The sequence below is a fragment of the Ptychodera flava genome, chromosome 2 (assembly GCF_041260155.1).
Source record: "Ptychodera flava strain L36383 chromosome 2, AS_Pfla_20210202, whole genome shotgun sequence".
In the NCBI taxonomy this organism is placed as follows: domain Eukaryota; kingdom Metazoa; phylum Hemichordata; class Enteropneusta; family Ptychoderidae; genus Ptychodera; species Ptychodera flava.
In genome coordinates this window covers 45,826,038-45,846,764 of record NC_091929.1, presented here as the reverse complement: position 1 = coordinate 45,846,764, position 20,727 = coordinate 45,826,038, and the positions used below count along the sequence as shown (strand labels likewise).

The 20,727-nt window shown below is 36.6% G+C and overlaps 1 protein-coding gene across 1 annotated transcript; it reads left to right on the top strand.

Annotated features, from left to right (window-relative positions):
- The first annotated feature begins 437 nt into the window (after positions 1-437).
- On the top strand, positions 438-20,147 carry LOC139122297 (uncharacterized). The gene is made up of 6 exons (XM_070687697.1): positions 438-672; positions 5,461-5,678; positions 6,879-7,039; positions 9,339-9,542; positions 10,108-10,289; positions 10,793-20,147. The coding sequence occupies exons 2-6, from the start codon at positions 5,464-5,466 to the stop codon at positions 14,174-14,176; spliced, it is 4,146 nt and encodes a 1,381-aa protein (XP_070543798.1). The 5' UTR covers positions 438-672; positions 5,461-5,463; the 3' UTR covers positions 14,177-20,147.
- The last annotated feature ends 580 nt before the right edge of the window (positions 20,148-20,727 follow it).

Below are 20,727 nucleotides of genomic sequence, written 5' to 3'. Positions count from 1 at the left end.
TCATCAAAGGAAAATATCGTGTCGTTGAAAGTATTTGCCAGCATCAGTCATTACTTGGATTAATAAAAAAATATTTCCAACTGAAATTAAAGTATGAGATTTGATTCGAAAGGGGAATGCTTATTAATTGTGGGTATAGACTACACAATTTATGTAGACGATAAATGCACATACAGTAGAGTGCAGGAATTTATCTGCAAAAACAGGCGGTACAAGATTCACGTTTTCTTAATGGAATCTAATAGTATTTTGAGTTTAAATGTTGCATTTTCTTTATTTTCATAATTTTTTAGTTTACCTCCAGGTTTGTTTATACCGCATTGCAGGTGGCTGAAAAGTCGCCCGCGAACGAGGCAGATCATGCTTCTTAATTCATCTCCAGTACAAAAAATGTACGTTCTCATTTGCATAATGCCTCTTGATATAAATAGCATAGCAGTCAATGGAAATCCCCGCATAGCAATGCATAGCGTAAGTCTGTTCTCCTGTTTTCTTTGTCTGTAAGGGGAAAAGGACTGCAAGAGGCTAGCATTCAGTTTGAATTTTACTGGTTTAATTGATAAATATAGTCAGCATTTTGAATTGAACAGCATTCCATTCTTTACGTGGATCACCAGTCCTTGTTTTGCTTTGTTGGAGCCGACAGAAATAGACGCAATGTCATAGGTAAAGGTGAGTCTATGAACACAATGTATTTATTCCTGTGTGATTTGCCAAGACTTACGGACGCAAACTAAAACGTTTCCCTTATGTTTTCTCTGTTGAACCATTGACGTCTTTTGTACTCAAACTCCTTTAACATGCACATGATTCGAAATTAGCGACGCACGTCATTGGTTTTGTGACGCATCTCTTAAAGGTCGACGCAATCCAGCAACAAAACAATTCCAATATTTTTCTCAACCCGACAAAGACATGTCAGAATATGTGAATGAAAATACAGTAGAATACTGTGAGCTGTATTTTTTCCCTACCCGCCAATTCCCTTTTTGAGCCCGTTTTACAATAATATTTTCATGTTGACCTTATTCAGTCGTCTGACCTGTGAGTCAGAAGTCCCTTATTGTGATAAGTCGACTAGAATGTAAAGATCTATGTACCGTGGTTCTACGGTGATTTGTGCAATTATTAGTCAAGTGCACAGAACCAGGTTATGTCAGTTTCGACAAACAGCAAACGGGGAGACGATATTAATAGTCTGTTAATTGGGGAGCTCTTGTTAGAGATTGGTATTTAACTCGGGTTCGGGGTAACTGAAGTGAAATTGAAAGTGAAAGTACAGTACAATTGTATCATTGAGAGTCATTCTGCTGTGCTTCGGGTAATCAGCAAAGTATTTGAAATTTCTTTACAGGCGAATTGTCAAACAATATCGTTTATAAACATCAATGTGGCTTCAGAAAAGGTCTATAAGACAAAGATTTCACTCATTACTGGTTCAATTTCTCCTTAATGAGACCCACAAGGAAAATTCCACTGTTAGGTTAGGGAGCGATCAGTTATTATGGCCGGGAGTGTGCCGGCAAATTTTTCCTATGTATCAGTCAAAATAAGCTAAATCCCCCCACCAATTGCACCAAATAATTGATGACCCCTTTTAAGATGACAAAAATTTCATAACCCTCTCCCCATTGCTTGAGTGATACTGCACACAAAAACACGTCAGAAGTAGGTGGGCACGATAGAATCCAAAAACATATCTTCGAGAGTTTTTCAACGACTGGCATCGTTCAAGAACAACGGAAACTCGTAGACTCGAGAGTATTTCCACCAGTTGAGCTTGACAAACGACGTGAAATCTTGCCAGATGTTACTTCTGCGTACAGAAACATAGCGATGAAGAGTGTGAACTAGATTCTGTGTCACGTTACCATGAATGAGTCACCAACGACGATCAACAATAGCAAATGAATGTGATATTCAGTGGAGTTAATAACAAATTCAACCCACGACCGAGCATATCGACAAGCGATAGTCCAATACCACAGGCGTTATGTGGACTTGGTAGTTTTTAAAATTGTAGTTTAAGCTGTAAGCTTATACTACGTTCCGACGTTCTGATAAGTAGCCTTACCACAAAGGTTTGAAACTGCCCATTCTTAAGAGGGGCCAAATCTCAACAAAAATAATTTACTAAACCACGCTTATTTAAGAGATAGAACAGCCTGAGATGAAAATGTAAATAGAGAGGATATATATATATATATATATATATATATATATATATATATATATATATATATTATATATATATATATATATATATATATATATATATATATATATATGTATATATATATATATATATATATATATATATATATACATACATACATACATACATACATACATACATACATACATACATACATTCATTCATTGATACTACATACATACATACATACATACATACATACATACATACACACACACATACATACATACATACACACATACACACATACATACATACATACATACATATATATATATATATATATATATATATATATATATATATATATATATATATATATATATATATATATATACATACATACATACATACATACATACATACATACTTAAATACATACATACATACATACATACATACATTGGCCACACATATGTATGCATGCATCTTATACATACACATAAGCATACGCGCGCATAAAGTGTATTCATTAATACATGTAGAATACATACACACAGTCATCATATGTACGGTTGCGTTGCGTAGAGGAGTAAAGACGAGTGTAGGGACTGGACAAATGAAACTGACACTATGAACAAATGTTCCTTAAAATTTAAACGTACCGGTTCAAAGTAATAGTGTAAATTTACAATGTGGTTGACAAACACAACTTAATATTCATCAATCAAACATGCCAAGTTCTGCGCTCAATATATCTAAGTATTGTAAAATACATGGTATTGATTACAAATTGCACAAAGATATTCAAAACCTGGTACGCTGAGAACAAGTAATATAGAAACAATGTTCAGCTGTTACCACTCTTTGCTTGGCAATTGTCAAGCAAATCAGATCAAAGGCACCAAGGTTGTCATACAGTGTCCGTTGCTGAACTTTGAACACCTATAGTAATGTGAATATCACATTGACACTTTAGCATTCCTTCTAGCGTATACGTTTCTGGAGAAAACAGGCGTAGTTTTGCCTGCCAAAAGTCACTCAAGGCGTCGTTCAAAAGTTTATACTTAACCTAGAGGGCGCATTCACATAAGGACAGCGTGAACACCAACATTTAGCTAATAAACAAATGTTAGAAACTATATCGACTTTCACCGATGAGGGCGTATCATAAGCGAGAATAGCTATCACAGAGTCCGCAATTATTCTGCACCGATTTAAAAAGTATTCTCCATATCAGTAGCGTGTTTCATTGGCTAAAGAGTTTTCGTACAAAAATCACTGAACATGAGGTTCAAGATCACATAAAAATACAATTAAATTCTGCTAATTACTTTAATTGCGTAATCACAATAAAAGCGCACGCCAATAATAAGAATCTCCGATCATCAAATACGTGTTGGATCATGCAACTACGTCTTGCGGGTCATACTTAATAAGGTATCACGTACAATTATTATTGTCGGGTTTTGGTTGGCAAAAACCCCGAAGGGTTCTCTCCTTATATTGAAACACTGTCTATTGGGTCATGTTTTTCATTTTTTTCATAAAGTGGGAGTCAATTGGCCAGGGGTCTACTGCACTGAGGGAGCATCAAGTTATTACGGCCAGAATGGGCGGTAAAAATGCAACGGGGTCACCTTAAATTCGCAAGGGGGGAGGTGTCATAGTTTTTATTAAACAGCAGAATGGGGAGTACTTGATTTTCATTAGTATCCATTACATCAAAACGCAGTTTCAATGTTCAAAAATATCCTGGGAAATAACAAATGTATTCGCTGCATGATTAGATTATCTGAAGTCGTTTATTATACATCTGAATAAAAGTATCATTATTTTTCAAATGAATATCTTGTCTTGGGAACTCTGAGGCTTGCCTTTTTGTAAATAGAGTTCGCTAAAGGCAATGAACAATTGCTATTACTTAAATATTTAGAGGTATAGGAAAATTCAGGGAAAATATTTAATACATGTAGTTCACCTGTAGACTTCAATGAGAAGCTAGCGGCTGAAATTCCAATCAACATAATTTTTGTCCATATCTGAACTTTAAATTAACCAATTTGAATCAAGTACATTTATATCTATTGTCAAATACTTACAAAGCACAGATTTAGTTAGTTTAGTATTGTAAAAAATATTCAAAGTTTTCTCATAGACCCTTATGCTTAGCGAATCAACTTTTTCTGTGAAATTCAGAAATTAAATTTATTGTACACATACGCACTTGTAATCGCCCTATTCAAACCAAGTACAATAATGTCAATTTTCCCAAACGTATATAATATATATATATATATATATATATATATATATATATATATATATATATATATATATCGATTATATATATATCGATTTTTTCATTTTTTTCATTTTTAAATTTCTTGAACACCCATGCATTTATAACTATCCCATTCTTGTCAAGTACAACTATGTCAATTATCAAACGTCTATAAATACACTGATATTGCCAATTTTATATTGAAAAAGTATTATTCATTGTTTTTTCATAGACTACCATGTATGGTGAATCATAATTCTCAATGAAATCCATACCAAATGATTTTATATACACACATGCACTTTTTATCTGCCACTTCAAGCAAAGTACATTTATATGAACTATCAAACATATTTAAATTTACTGATATAGCTTGTTTTTGTGGGAAAACGTTAATAGTTTACACAATAGACTCCAATCTATTGCGATTTGATAGTTTAGGATAGAGCTCTATATCGGCCCGTCAAAAATGCTTGCGATAAAATTAGCGGCCTACCTGTAATTTATATTCGATCCCTTTGAGGGGGATTTTGAAATAATAGAAAGTCAGAAGGGGGATTTTATCGCATTGTGAGTTTGCTAGGGGTGTCAGTTGAAAAAATCTGAGAACTGTTTTGGATTCTATCGCCCCCTCCCCCCAGAGGTGTTTATGGGTGCAGCTTTACTCACGCCATGGGGTCATGAAATTTTTGTCATTCTAAAAGAGGGGGCAGTCATCAATTTTTTGGTGCAATGGGTAGGGGCTTCACTTATTTTTACTGATGTACGGGAAGAATTTGCCGGTCCTACCCCGGCCAAAATAACTGAACGCTCCCTAATGTTCTGCGGTGTTGATTGTTAAATAACAATATTGTGCACTTAGGAGTCAGAGCATCTTCACGGTCGTCCACGTTCTCATGTAAACACCATGACTTTACATTGCTAATGCAATGCAAATCTAAATTTAATCAATACAATTAGCGTTCATCAGAAACAATGAAAATTATACGGAATGAGCGAAGTTGCAACTTTTCTATTTCAGAATATGGAACCCGACTCGGATGATGCAATTGCAGTTGTCGGCATTGCTTGCAAGTTTCCTGGTGCTAACGACATAGACGAATATTGGCGCGTCTTGGTCAATGGTGAGAATCACGTGACCGAGATACCAAAGGATAGATGGGACAACGATGCCTTCTACAGCAGTGACGTCAACGCTCCAGGCAAATCTTATGTTAAATCTGCAGCCTTTGTCGACAGGTATTCCATTTATTAATTTTGGTGAATGATACTTTAACTCAGGACAAAACTTTGGAATTTTGTCCCACTTTCACCTCTAGCGTATTAAAAACCAGAAATCTTACAAAAACGCTGATTTTGGCCAAATGATAGGAAAAATTATGCATACTCTGTCTTAAAGGGGAAGTTCACCAAGGATGATTTTTACATATGTGGTAGCTCTGTGGTCATTTACCCCAGAAAAGCTATTTTCACCATTTATAACTCGCCCGATTTTTTACAAAAATGATAAAAATAGTACAGTAAATATGCCCATGTAATTTGAATCATGGGAAAACCCCCCAAGCTTGGAGCTTGCATCATGTGATATGGAAGGGACCATCTTTGGATGGGTATGCCCCCCACATTGTCCACTCAAAGTAACACAGTAGTAAACAGCAACACAAAATCTGACAGTGGACAGTTTATTATAAGTGATTCATTGTTTATGCAAGGATACTCAGTATAAACAAAAGTTATGTAAATACGCACAGCCTGGTTTAAGCATGGGTGAGTGGACAATACCATACCCATGGGAAAATGGTGCCTTCCATATCACATTATGCAAGCTCCAAGCTTGGCGCTTTTTCCCATGATTCAAATTACATGGGCAACTTCCTGTACTATTTCTATCGGTTTTTGTAAAAATCGTGAAAGTTATAAATGGCGAAAATAGCTTTTCCGGGTAAGTGACCACAAAGCTAGCACATATGTAAAATCATCCTTGGTGAACTTCCCCTTTAAATATCACATCGGAATGCGCCTTACGAAGATATATTCGCACTCTCAAGCTTTTGGAATATTCTTTTTGCCTACAACTTGCGGGGGCTCATTTTTGAAGCTTATCAAGTACGTTTTATTTTCGCCAACAGATATGACAATAGGATGGCGGCCATTTTCAATTATACATTAGGGTGAATATTTGGGATTTGTTTCGCTGGAACGAAAGTTTGGGCGTTGGCCCTGATGTTTATTCATGATTTATAACTAGAATAATTAAAACTTTGCTCAAGAAAAGTTTAAGCAAAAGTTTAAGGCTTTCATTTTTGAGGCGTGAACTACCTTAAATGATTTAAATTTCCATAGACATTTTATTTTCCGAAGTTTATACAATTTGCTAAATACAATATACAAAATGTTAAAAACTCAACCAGTAAGCTGAATTTTCTATCTATATACCAGGTTAACCGAGTGGGACAATCGACTCTTTAAAATAAGTGATGACGAAGCTGCACGTATGGACCCCCAGCAATACCTTTTACTGGAATGCACCTACCGTGCTCTGGAAAACGGAGGATTTCCTCTGGACAAGTTATCAGGAACCAACGTTGGATGTTATGTTGGTATGTCTCTCTGAATATCCTTTTCTTGTCACAAGAATCTATCATACGTAGCCAGAGAGTGAGGAAGTGAGGGCGTCCTTCTGTACATGTTTCTTACGGTTTTAGACTCAAACTGACAGTGATAGCTATTTCACATGTAAAGGGTTTTAGGAAACTTTTATTACAGATGCAGCTGAAACTTGTAAAATAAGCGAGTTTACAAATAGGCAAACTTTCCATAATATCAATGCACTGAAGATGTCCTTCCTTTAGCTGATTTCAAAAATTAACGCTCCAGAGCAAAACTTCATTCATATATATAAAAGTGACATAATCGTTGCATCAAATAATTTAAAATGAGTATCAACATAAAGAAAATCAAATTTACGCCTGGCAACTGACAATGTAGTAAATAATAAATAATAAATAGGACAAAATTACCTCCGAGTCAGAATATGTTCACCAAAATTTAGATTTGCTACAAAATAGAATTGACAGTATGGAGTATGAAATGGCAGAGCTGCGAGAAAGCCCAAAATAGGCCCTAATTAACTCTTAACTTATCAATATTAATCAGGAATTTCAGAGGTGTAAAGCAAAGATATGTAATAATGAGTTTTCTTTTCAGTGTTTAAAGTACGATATTGTAGGATTACTTGAAACTTTTTGTACTGTCAGTGGCAGTTTCGACATTCGAAAAACTATATTCTTTATTCATCACCCGCACGGAAATATTATACTAAAGGCCGTCTAAGCAGTGGCTCTGTCCTCTATATAAAGGAAAGTCTTGCTGACAAGGTGTGCAGAGTCTATAGCAACTTAAATAATTGTATTTTTATCAACTTTTACGACAGTTTATTTCAATTTCACAGTGATGTAACTTTGTAGGGTGTTACTATTTTCGTCCAGAGTTCATTTTAGATAGCATTAAAAAAACACTTGGCAAATTAACTGACTGGTTTCAAAAGTACATTTCGTGATTGTCATTTTTATATCTCTGCATGGATACCTCTTAATACTTACAGTATTAACAAAGGTTACCGCCTGTATTATATCTGCATAGTGCATATACAGATTAATACAGTCAAGAATCCGTTGCTTGTATTCAACATGCCTGTATTCATGTGGATTCCTGTGATTTCACTTACATTATTTATAATACAGGCAACACATTAGTGTGAATTTATCTGTTTTGTTACATCTTGATGCAGTGGATGATTCCATTTATGATGACTCGATAGATTTTTTTATCGCTACCGCTGATACATATAGCTCTTCAGTTTTCCACTCATCAAGAAATTCAAAAGATTAATCTGTAAACGGGGAAGGGAAGGTTCTATTGGACATCTTTCGCAACTTTGGTAATATTTACATTGTCAATGGTCGCATGGCCAATGATAAAAAAGGAAATGTCACACATGTATTCTCGACGTTTTTCATTGTTATCGATTATGTCACTGCGTCTTCAGAACTTTTCAGTTGTGTAAATCATTTCGAAGTTCTTCCTCGTATCTAATCGTATCATTTCCCCGTCACATATCATATGTAGTCAACATGCATTCCGGGCTGATGTGTAGCGTCTCGGAAGCTGTTATCCAATTTGGTGGCTGAATCTTACCGTTATAATTGAATGATATAAATAAACCCCTAAGTTGCAGAAAATAGTGACACTCAACCTATGAGATATAACCTTCCGGGCACGCTACAGAGCAGTGCATTTCCACACGTAAAACAAAGTGTCCGGACGAGTTTGTTTCGATTTTTATGCGTTAGTGTATGACTGAGGAATGTAGAAGTCGTTTTAATGCTAATTTACTCACTGAACCTGAGCAAAAATTGTTCCAGGATCCAAAACGGGCATTACCGAATCAAAGTCATGCTATTCAAATTTTGAATGGTGTCTTATAAGCTGTTGGTGTAGGAGGGGCATTCAGCAAATTGTTACACATTTTACACTCTATGTACAGTGGTATCAAAGCTTGTATCAGGGCTCCAGCTGAACTCCTGTATGCAGACGAGGTGGATTAGAAGTCCCTGGTTTTTAACTCATGTTTTGTCAAGTTTTTGTGTAAAGTGGCGTATGGAATTAACGTTGATAAAACAAAGGTAATAACGTTTTGAAGAGATGGACATCTAGGTTGGTTGAAAAAGTGGTATAACCTGGTTAAAATAGTTTCTTACTACAAATATCTAGGTCTTCTTTGTCTACAAGAAATAAATATTCGTAAGAAATGTCGAGTTTAGCTTATCAAGCCTGCAAAGCTTTGACTACATATTTCTCAATAGATGTCACTCTCTGGGTTCTTTAATTACTCTTCAGGTGTAATGAACAATGACTATGGGGGTTTGATAGGTGGAGATGTAATAGAGAGAAACAATTACACAGTGACTGGAGCAGCAGTTTCCGTCATAGCCAATCGACTGTCTTATACTTTTAACTTAACTGGTCCATCACTTTGCGTAGATACTGCATGTTCATCTTCTCTCATCGCTATACACCTTGGTTCTCAAGGTATACGCGCTGGTAAGTATATACGCAGTATTTCATTGTATTTCATAGCAGACCTCAACCAAACTCTGTGATGTTATTTGCTAATTTACAGCCATTGGTTATGCATCATATGGATTGTGATACCTGTAAATAGCCAGCTTCTTAAACCGTTGACCACTAAATAGTTAATGACGTGACAACAGTAGACTGGTCAAGACTGAAAGCGCCGTCTATGCATGCACACATTCAATAACTCGTTAGCTCGTAAGCGACCAGACCAGGGTTTTGAGAGTGACTGTCTGGCCCTCGGGCAACAAGCATATGCCGTTATTCTCATGAACATTCAATATGTATATAATGTACTTTGGTATTTATACCTAACAGCTGCAAGGGAGCATGGAAAGCATTTCGATATAGACCAACAACAGATCGCATTGTCAACTGCAGAGACTTGACGCTAGTGTTGCGAGTCAAAGAGCTTTCAAATATAGAGTCGAGCAAATGTGTTGTAGTCAGGTTTTAACGTGTACAATAAGTAGCAGTGTACACATGCAAGAAATATAGTCTGAGATAATATCAATGAATATCTATATCACAGGTGATTGCTACATGGCTATCTGCGGAGGAGTGAATGTTATTTTGGATCCAAACATGTTTGTAAGCCTGTGTAGAGCAGGAATGTTATCACCGTCTGGTTTATCACAGCCATTTTCAGATCACGCTGATGGTTATGCAAGAGGGGAAGGTTGTGGTGTTGTAATTTTGAAAAATCTTAAAAAGGTAAATACATGTTTTATCATCAGCCCCATACTGATGCATACGAAGACGTTGTTGCGTGCAGTGGCTAAGCTATGCAATATGCCAGTTTCTGAACTTTGCAATGTTAAACATGATTCTTCTGAGTTGGTAATGAAGTTTGTTGAGTGCATAAAGACATTTTTGTTATTATTTCCGTATCAGCAGGAAGAAAGGAAATTAAGTGAGGACATTCATTAAGGAAATGAAAATTTTAAAATGCACATACTATTTTATTATGATTTTTGTATGGTAAGCATGTGTGAAAGTTTGCTTGCATAACGTCTCCTAACTAGGTACAGTAGTGATGACAAATTGCAACGTCATGAACCATCGCTCTTTATTGATTTCGATTTGGCATAATCACTTTTTCGTCTACCGGACAGGGCATACTGATAGGGTACCGTACGTTTTCAAACGTAATGACCTACATATACGTATGAATGTAAACACAAACATTTTGATTTTCCCTTTAACGTTACTGTTAGGCCATTGCAGATCAAGACAGAATCTGGGGTATTATTGGCACTGGAATCAATCAAGATGGCCGATTTGCCTCACCAATCACTGCCCCATCGTCGAAGCAGCAAGCAGAGCTACTGCAAAGAGTTTATTGTAAGTTCAACATCGACCCTTCCGAGGTGACGTATATTGAGGCACATGGTACTGGCACACGATTGGGCGACCCTATTGAAGCATCTTCACTGGGAACATACATCGGCAAAGCTCGAAAACCAGGTGCGCCAAACTGCTTGATAGGTTCAGTCAAAAGTAACATTGCTCATCTCGAATCTGCTGCGGGTGTTGCTGGGCTGATAAAAGTCCTTTTAATGATAAAGAACAAAACGATTGCACCTACAATACATTTTAAAACACCAAACAAACAAATTAACTTCCATGATCTTAAGTTAGAAGTTCCAAGAAAAGCCATCGAGTGGGTGGAACAAGATAGTGGTCGACTGGCTTGTGTAAATTCCTTTGGTTTTGGAGGGTCAAATGCCCATGCTATAGTAAGGGAATACATAGATACCAGAAGAAACCAGCATTTACACAAACCAATAATTACGATCTCAGCAAAGTCAAAAAATGCGATGAAATACACTTTGCAGCATTTAAGAAAAGCGCTAAAAACAAACAAATTGAATATAATAGAAGATCTGTCATACACTTCAACGATCAGGCGTTCTCATCATCACAGTTACCGTCTTGCATGTTGTGCAACTAGTGATGAAAATTTGTGTCATCTATTAGAAAAGGCAGAGAAAGAAACGGCAGAAAAGAAAGCAATCAACATTGTCGAACAAAAGCGAATACTTTTTGTTTTTCCCGGGATGGGGACAGATTGGCAAGGAATGGGATATGATTTGTTTGAAAATGAAGCTATTTTCAGGGAAGCAATAGTTCAAATTAACGATCTCCTGTCCGAATACATGGACCAGTCTCTTGTCGATGCTATCAAAAAACGTCATCTAGTTTCTGGTGCCATGAGACAGGTAGCAATCTTTGCCATTGAAGTAGCCCTGCATCATTTGTGGTCTTCTTGGGGTGTCAAACCAGATGCAATAATTGGTCACTCAGTTGGCGAGGTTGCAGCTGCATATGCAGCGGGAAAACTATCTCTTTCTGCAGCTGTGAAAGTCATATTCTATCGGAGTCAACTATTACAAAAAGTATCGGGTGGAAAAATGTTAGCTGTCAGCAATGTTTCCAGGAAAAGGGTCGATGAACTGTGCCAAGCTGTACACAAACCAGTAGAGATTGCAGCCATTAATTCCAACACGTCATTTACTTTATCTGGAGACGAAGATGCAATCGCTGTCATCGAAAGATTAGTGAAGGAGCAAAACGAAAAAGAGGGCTCAGACATGTTTGTACACCGTCTAAATGTAGACACTGCATTTCACTCACAGCAAATACAACCAATTTGTGACGAATTTGAAAACTCCATCGACCATCTGGAGCAACCTACCAATGGTGACGCAATAGAAATATATTCAACTGTCACTGGGAAAATTGCTTCCGATGATGACTACACAAATAAACACTACTGGAAAAGGAATTTAAGACAGACGGTACAGTTTTCAAAAAGTATTGAAGCTGCTCTAGTAAAAGACAAAAAGAATATAATTATAGAAGTTGGACCAAAGCCAGCATTGAAAAGATACTTAAATGAACTCACAGGTTCATTTAACCATGTGACTCTGCCTTCAATGTTAGAAAACAAAGGTCAGGCAACCATGGTAAAGTCACTTTGCAAGCTCTACCAGTTAGGAGTCCAAATAGACTGGAATGCCTATCATAAATATGACATGCAGATTCCTATAGATTTGCCCATGTATCAGTTCGACAGAAATAAGCATTGGCATGAACCAGAGACATCTCTACAACATCGACAAGGTTCAGCCAAGGCCACGAGGGAAACTTATCCCTTTGTTAGAAGAGTTTCAGCTGATGCAATGATATACAAATGTCACATCAACCGCAGTAACCTACCCTTTGTGTACGATCATATTGTCGGCGGCATCGTTGTGGTTCCCGGTGTCTTATATGTGGAACTGGCCCTAGAAGCATGTTACTCAACACTTGATCTGCAGCAAACGAGGAAGCATTACTGTCAGTTGTCAATAGAATTTATTCGACCACTAGAGTTGGTGCATGAAATCGACATTTTTGTGAGGCTGAAGCAAGATGATGCTGAAATACCATCATTTTCTTTCAAAATAGTTAGTGGTGAAATTTCTCATGCGGCTGGCACAATCATTATGCATGACTTCAGAAAAGCAACCCCATTGTTTGATATTTCTGAAACATTAGGTCGGTGTGTCAAAGACATTAAAGTTCAACAGGTCTACGACTTTCTTAAAACCTTTGGATTCTCATATGGACCCATGATGCAACCAATGACAAAGACTTTGAAGAATGGACAGGAAGCAATTGTTTTGCTGAGTCTACCAGAAGAACTGTCCAATCAGGCTGAAGGTACTATTGTACACCCAGTTCTCTTTGATGGAGTACTCCAAGCAACGGGTGTGGCTAATTTCAACACAGTGGACGATGATTCCGGTTACAAATCAAGCTTTCCTGTCTCTGTTGGTGACATTGAAATATTTGGGAAACCTAACAATCGTGTAATTGTATATGTGCGTAAAGTACACTCCAAAGGTTACCTTGATATTTTCAATGCAATTGTCTTAAACGAGTCTGGTGAAATTGTCATCGAGTGCAAAGATATCTTTGTGAGGGTGCTTGATGAGGATGATACAAGTAGGGTTGTAGGTAAAATGACTTACGAATTGCAATGGTATGAAATAGATGTACCCGATATCCACATCAAAGATGAAAACATCAACAATGCCGAAAAGAAAGATTTACGTGCATTGAACGTCATATTTGCAGACAGCTTAGGCATAGCATCACATTTGCCGAAATCGATCACAAGCCACTCTCAATTATTACAATACTCTGATGCCAAATGTTCCGCTATCAATGTTCACCTGCAAAACCTGCAAAGGTTTATCAAAAATGCAAGGCATGTCTTTTATTTATGGGGAATTTCCGATTGGCAGAATAAAACCTCTAGTGAAGATGTCTTTGAGTCTTTAAACTCGGTATGTATATCTCTCAAGCACATTGTGAAGTTTCTGGCTCAAAATAGCGCGACCTGTAAGTTGATTATTGTAACATTAGGAAGCCAAAGCATGTCGATGATTTCGAAGGAAGGTGACTATAAAACAGAGATGTCTCTTCACTGCGGATTGACTGGTGCACCTCTTTGGGGAATGGTTCGAAGTCTTTGCGAGAAAGCACTTACGACAACACAGTACTGGTTGACCTTAGTAAGGGTACAGCTGAAGAAGTGTCGACTATGGTAGCTCTAGTTTGTGGATCTCATTCACCTTATCACTCAGAATATACCATCTTTGGATCACGGATCTACACAAATAAACTCACAAAAGTATCTCTGAATAGAGATTTTCCAAACATGCGAGCAGTATGGGCTCAGCCGGAGTCACCATTAAGTGTGATATCAACTTACCCAGAACGTCTGGAGAGGCTTGAGTTACACTATGAAGCACAAGATAAATGTTCATATCCTGTGAAATCGGTTAGTGTAAATGTAATGAAGGCAAGATTGCATGACCGAGAATTCTTCTATGTTACTGAGGCTGGAGTGACAATGATAAAGTCAGATCCATGGAGTGATAGAAACAAAGATGGATATAGAGTGATGATTATAGATTGTATTTGCGAAGTTCTATCATCCGAGAGTTGTACACGAAAACATACAAAAGTACACACCTGTTATCCAATGAAACTTAGTTCAATATGCAATGTACCAGAATCACTGCTTGTCAAGTCAAGTGATTTACCGAAGTGGATGCAAAACTCACCTTGTCTCTCAGTATTTGTTCTCCTTTGGGAGGTGTTAATTAGGAATATACATGAATATTCCAATAAGAAGCTTGTCATTGAAGGGACAAAGAAATATCAAAATCTCTCCAAATTGCTTTCACATTGTGCATCAATTTGTGGTTTTGAAAAAGGGTCGTATAATTGGCAAGATGAATATGAGCCTACTGCTACAGACATGCAATCAGTATTGTTCTTGTATTTAGGTCCAATAACACTCACTGTGAGTCAGAGGATTTTGAAAAGTCTCCCAACGAGGTCAGTTTTAGTAAATGTATTCCATGGAGTTGACACAGCAATTCATAGTATTTCTATAGTAAGGCCAGACCTCGAAGTTGTCTCAATCAACAACAATCATATTTTTCAAGCTAGGCATTTAGAGAGAACTCTTCCAGAAGTTGTTAAATGGATTAATGAAATATCACTTAAAAGTAACTTTGATGCACTTACATTTGGTGAATTCAACTTTGAGCAGAGTGCTACCAGTACCGTTGTGCCATCCTGTGACGATGAGTCATTCAAAGTACTAGTTATGGACCCCAAAAGCTTTGTGCATGCTGATAAAGACCGACTGTTTCACAAGCATTCATGCTATTTGGTTGTAGGCGGAACAAAAGGGCTTGGACTAGAGATTTGCAAGTACATATCTGAAAGAGGTGGTGGATATATAGCTGTGTTATCTAGAAGCCCACCATCACACTCGCCTGAATTAAGTCACTTGCAAAGTATGGGCACTCAGATAATTCCTCTACAAGCTGATGTGGCTGACTTTCAGGCCTTGTCAAAAGCCTTGCTACATCTCAGAAAGACATTAGGTGGTATTCCTATTAAAGGTGTCTTCCATGGGGCAGTAGTGTTAGCAGATCACATGTTGGTAAATATGACTGATGAGGATTTTGCCATGGCAACTCGTCCCAAAATACTTGGAGCGTGGAATCTGCATCAACTGACAGAGAAGGACCCTCTTGATTATTTTGTAATGCATTCTTCAATTGTGTCCATCTTTGGTAATATGGGCCAAACCAACTATGGTGCAGGCAATGCATTTCTGGACTGTCTTGCCCAGTACAGAAGGCTCTGTGGTCTTCCTGGTCAGGCAATTAATTGGAGTGTTCTGAACATTGGTATCATAGAAGGTAATGAAGCTGTTAAGAAGAAAATGATGTCTATGGGCTATCTACCATTGCAGATCACTGATATTATGAAATGCTTTGAATTCGCTCTGTCATTTAACACTGTCCAAGTGGCTTTTGGAGACTTCCACTGGTCTAAGATCAAACATAATCTACATGGTTATGAACCAGTACATACAAGAGGACGCTTCCAGGATTTCATCAATACACCAGAAGAAAGTACATCTCAGGGTACCTCATCAAGTCACACAGGATCATCTCTTGACGAAATCATGACGGAAGTGGCAGCTAATGTGCTCACTCTCGAGGCAGAGCAAGTCAAGGGAGATATGTCGCTTCTTGAATTAGGACTAGACTCCATTCAAGCAATAACAATACAGAGACACCTTAAGGAGAAAACAGGTGTACTCGTTCCAGTTACTCGCCTAATTGACCAAAAGACTACGTTGTCACAAATATCATATTATATTGACAAAAGTATCAGACAACGTCATGTTATCATTACCCCTGAAAAAAATGAACTCGAACTTGTCCAGCCTAAAATAAATATTAAGGCAACCGAAGATCAGGTAGAACGATTTCATAGAACACTGGACAACTCAAAAGGTGTAGCATCCAATATTTACACCATCTTTCAACTCCACAGAAATGACACAACTGCTGAATATTGGGAGGAATCTCTGCGCATTTTGATGAAGAAACACCCAATGCTTAGAGCTGTGTTTAGACATGCAACTGAAGACATCTATGATGTTACCTTTGACATACATCAAGAATTCAAACCGGATATTCGATGTCTCGAAGGTGTTACCAATGATGCAGATATGATAGCTGAAATTAAAAAAGTCAGTGAGATACCCTTTGACCTAAGAAAAGAATATCCCATCAGAATCTTTCTCTATATGATTGATGGAAAAGTAAATTTCGTCTGTTGCGTTGTGCATCACATTTCCTGCGACTTTCTCTCATTGACAACTTTGTTAAGAGACCTTAGGCAGATAATGCTACAGTCATTGAGAGCAGACGAAACCGAACGATTTGAATTTTTCGATTTTCTGAAAAGGCGAGGAGAACTACTCAAGTCTCAAGGAAAAATTCTGAAGAAATTCTGGGCAGGAGTCTTTAGAAGTTCTCTTGATTTTTTGCCCGGGCGATATTCCTTGATGATTCAAGCTCCTAAATCATCACCAGCATACCAAACTGAGCGGAGTATTGAAACAGGCGATTTGACACAACTCAACAGTTTTGCACGCACGTCAGGTTTAACTCTTTTCCAGATAGTAACAGCAGTATATGCAATCCTGCTTAAAATCTACTCAAAGTCCAATGATGTGCTAATTACCTATCCAGTTGATATGCGAATACATGTTCCTGTAAGTCACGATGCTGTAGGTTACTTCATCAATATTGTTCCCCTTAGAGTGAGATTTGGGGGCATGACTGCATCAATAAATGATTTCCTTAAAGAAGTGGGTAACATGATAAAGTCTGGTACAGACCATAGCCTTTACCCACTCACTAAAATAGAACAGTGTGTCAGGATTGATGGTATTGAAAAACCACCATGTCTGACACAGCATACTATAACATTGGAAGACCATTCTGCCTTTAGAGAGATCGGACAATATGATAAAATTGATGGGATAAAAAATATAGGCGGAGGAAATGCTCACATTAGACAAATGACGCTTATAGAAATTATTAAAAGTACAGAAATGGATACAATGCTATTCAAATGCAGCTTCAATGAATCATACTTTGAACGTGATGACGCCATAAGGTTTTGCGATGATTACAAACACTTGATGAAAATGTGTGTGAGAAACCCTTACATGACTCTCGCCGATCTAATATCGAAGTTCCAATCAGAATAATTCGGAAGGGGGAATTCAGACAGTCACCGCCGTGTGAAAGCTCAGCTCAAAGTAGTGAAATATTTGTGTTCTTTTTCTAGAAACTTAGCACAGTATATCAAAACAAAATCAGTCAGTTAAAATAATTCCTACTTTTTGAAGTCCTAGGTGATACCGTTTTTATGCAGTTCTCCTTTCGCGGGATATCATTCAATTTTTCTGTAAGTGTCTCTAACTTACTCCTTTTTGGAATATAGGCTGTGACTGTGATGACATGTTCGCTATATATTTGGCTTATCGATGTAGAAAACATCGTGCAAAATCTCATTTTAACTGGAATTTTACTGCTTATCAGAAATATGATTTAAGGCTGGCTTTGTCAAACAATTTCTAGCGCAGAATAACGGTGGGGTCAAAATTGTCTCACAAGGCGTTACACTGGCAACCATACTTTCGGTTACTCCCAAAGAGGGTTTGAAAACCAAAGGGACATGTACCAATGCATTTTCCTTTACAACTGCAGTGACAGGATAACAAAATCACGTATTTTTTTAGTGGATTCAATAACATGACATAGCTTTATTTAGGACTAAAATCATGCAAATATGTAAATAGTAATTTCATTATCTGTTACCTAACCACTAAATCGTATATCTATCTATATTTATTCTAATTTTGTTTGTCTTTACAACCATGAATTGTACATTGACTTATAATTTGTCTACCCATTCTAATATTGATTGTAAGTATAAATATAATCTCATTGAATCATCCCTTTGGTTTAAATTGATTATATTCATTTTTATTTTGGATACAATAGCAATGTTAGATACGGCATTTTATTTTTGATACAGCAATTTTGATATACCTGTACAGTGTGTGAATAAAGTTTTCATCTCTGCTAGCCAAGGCCTTTAAAGACTGTATAAAGCCCTTAAATACTTATAGTATTATCATGGATTATTGCCTGTATTTTAGCTGAAAAGTGCATATACAGTGAATATAGTCAAGAATCCATTGCTTGTATAAAGTAAGCCTGCATTCATGTTGATTCGTTTGAATTCTCGTGTATTATTCTATGATACAGATAACATATTAGTGTGAATTTATCTGTATTATTTCATTTTGATCCAGTGTATAGATGTTGAAAGGGCTTTTGAACGAATTGATCATTGTATAGTGTCTTACAAGCTCTTAAATGGCAAAATATTATATTGTGTGTAGGCAAACATATATTTGTCATTTCACAATAATATTTCTCTTACAATTGCAGTGTCATTTGTTTACAGATACACCTAGATAAACTGAACACTTTTTGCAAGATGTGGGAATTGAAAGTCAGTATTAACTGTATTTAGAGCAGCAGGTACACTGAAATGCTATGAACATTGGCCCCTTGAAGTTACTCATATTGAAAGTTTTGTTTGTTTGTTTGTTTGTTTGTTTGTTTGTTTGCTTCTTTTCTTTCTTCTTTTGTTGTTTTCTTTCTTTCATTTCCTTTTTATGAAATTTGAGTGTCATTTTCGTGCTCTGCAATACTTTCAACGTCCCATTAACTTTGGCAAAACAGGGTTAAAAGGCATTATTTGCGATTATACAGTGTCTACATAAGCCAGTTTAATAATGACACTATTGACATTGCTCAAAAGACTTTTGATCACAAAATTTTACCAATACTTATGTATGGCTGGGAAGCTTTGGGATTTCACGAGGCCTGAGATGTTCACATTGTCTATAGTAAGTAATGCAGCACATAATTCTACTGTACTCGGGGAACTCGGTTATTATCCGTTACGCATTTACAGATTTCACTTTATAATCAAATATTGGCTAAACTCTTGAATTGTAGTAACCTTAATTTTGTTAAATTATGATAATCAGTTTGGAAAGGCCAAAAAGGTATGACTGTTTAGCATTGAGAGCTAAAAGCTTTTTTACAGATATCTTCATTCATTTTTTTTGTAAACATAAAAACTAATTTCTTTTCGCACAAATAACAAGTACTATTTTCATAAAGTAGCTTTTCCATAGTATTATGCAAAGTAGGGGAGTTTAATTTTTGACCTGTATTTACAATGATGTCGATATATTTTGAAATAACTACAATTGCTATAAAATATATATTGTAACCATGAAATGTAGGTTATTATTTTACGAAAGCTCTTTAAATAACTTGTCTGAGAACCACGAATGTAATATTCTGCAAATTTTCGTACACAACAACAAAGATCGCAACAGTCACTCTTCGTGTAAGAGAAGCACTGTCGTTAAATTTGGTCTCCTTCATTGATACCAAAACAATTGTTTCGTAAGAGTAACTGAATTTTTTTACAAAATAAGTGTAGAATAACTTATCAAACCTTGGATTACGCAGTCATAAGCCTTTGATGACGGATTGAACTTTATTATTTAAAACCATTATAGTAAAACGATTTCTCAAAGCAGAATTTAGTGTCTCATTTATTTTGAGTCAGACTGATAGGTCTTTCAGCGGTATGTTTTTTCATCATTGGGCTTGAAATGGGAGGTTCGTGAAGTTGACTGAGTAGAAATGTATTGTGTGATCAGTATGTTTAAGTACAAGTGAAGGGCCTTAAATCATCATGTTTGCATAAATTTACACCATTTGTCGAAATACATATTCAATAAAAAGCTGTTAGATTTCTTGTTCCGTATGAAACTGCCACGTTGATATGTCAAGACTTCTCCGTATTAACTTTCCATGAAAATTGTCTCCGTATTCGCATAGTAAATAATTTATAGGAAAATTTCAAATCTCAAGGCATTGACCTACCCTACAACTGTATCAGATTGGAAGAGTTCAGTCTCTTCAGCACATTTACTTGAGCTGTCGTACAGCAACGCCATTACATACAACTGATATGCATTCTTGGCAGTATAGGAATTCTTGCATCTACGAAAAGAGAATAGAGATTTAGATGTAAGTATCAAAGATGCGCAATTCATATAGTTGACAGAGACTGTTTGTACTGAAGATATACTTTATGACATGTAACTTTAACCTAA

Bases quoted from the DNA above. Each gene is read 5' to 3' on its own strand.
- LOC139122297 (XM_070687697.1), top strand. From the start codon at position 5,464: ATGGAACCCGACTCGGATGATGCAATTGCAGTTGTCGGCATTGCTTGC. The intron at 7,040-9,338 runs GTATGTCTCTCT...ATTACTCTTCAG, and splicing joins CAACGTTGGATGTTATGTTG to GTGTAATGAACAATGACTAT. The intron at 10,290-10,792 runs GTAAATACATGT...CGTTACTGTTAG, and splicing joins TTTTGAAAAATCTTAAAAAG to GCCATTGCAGATCAAGACAG.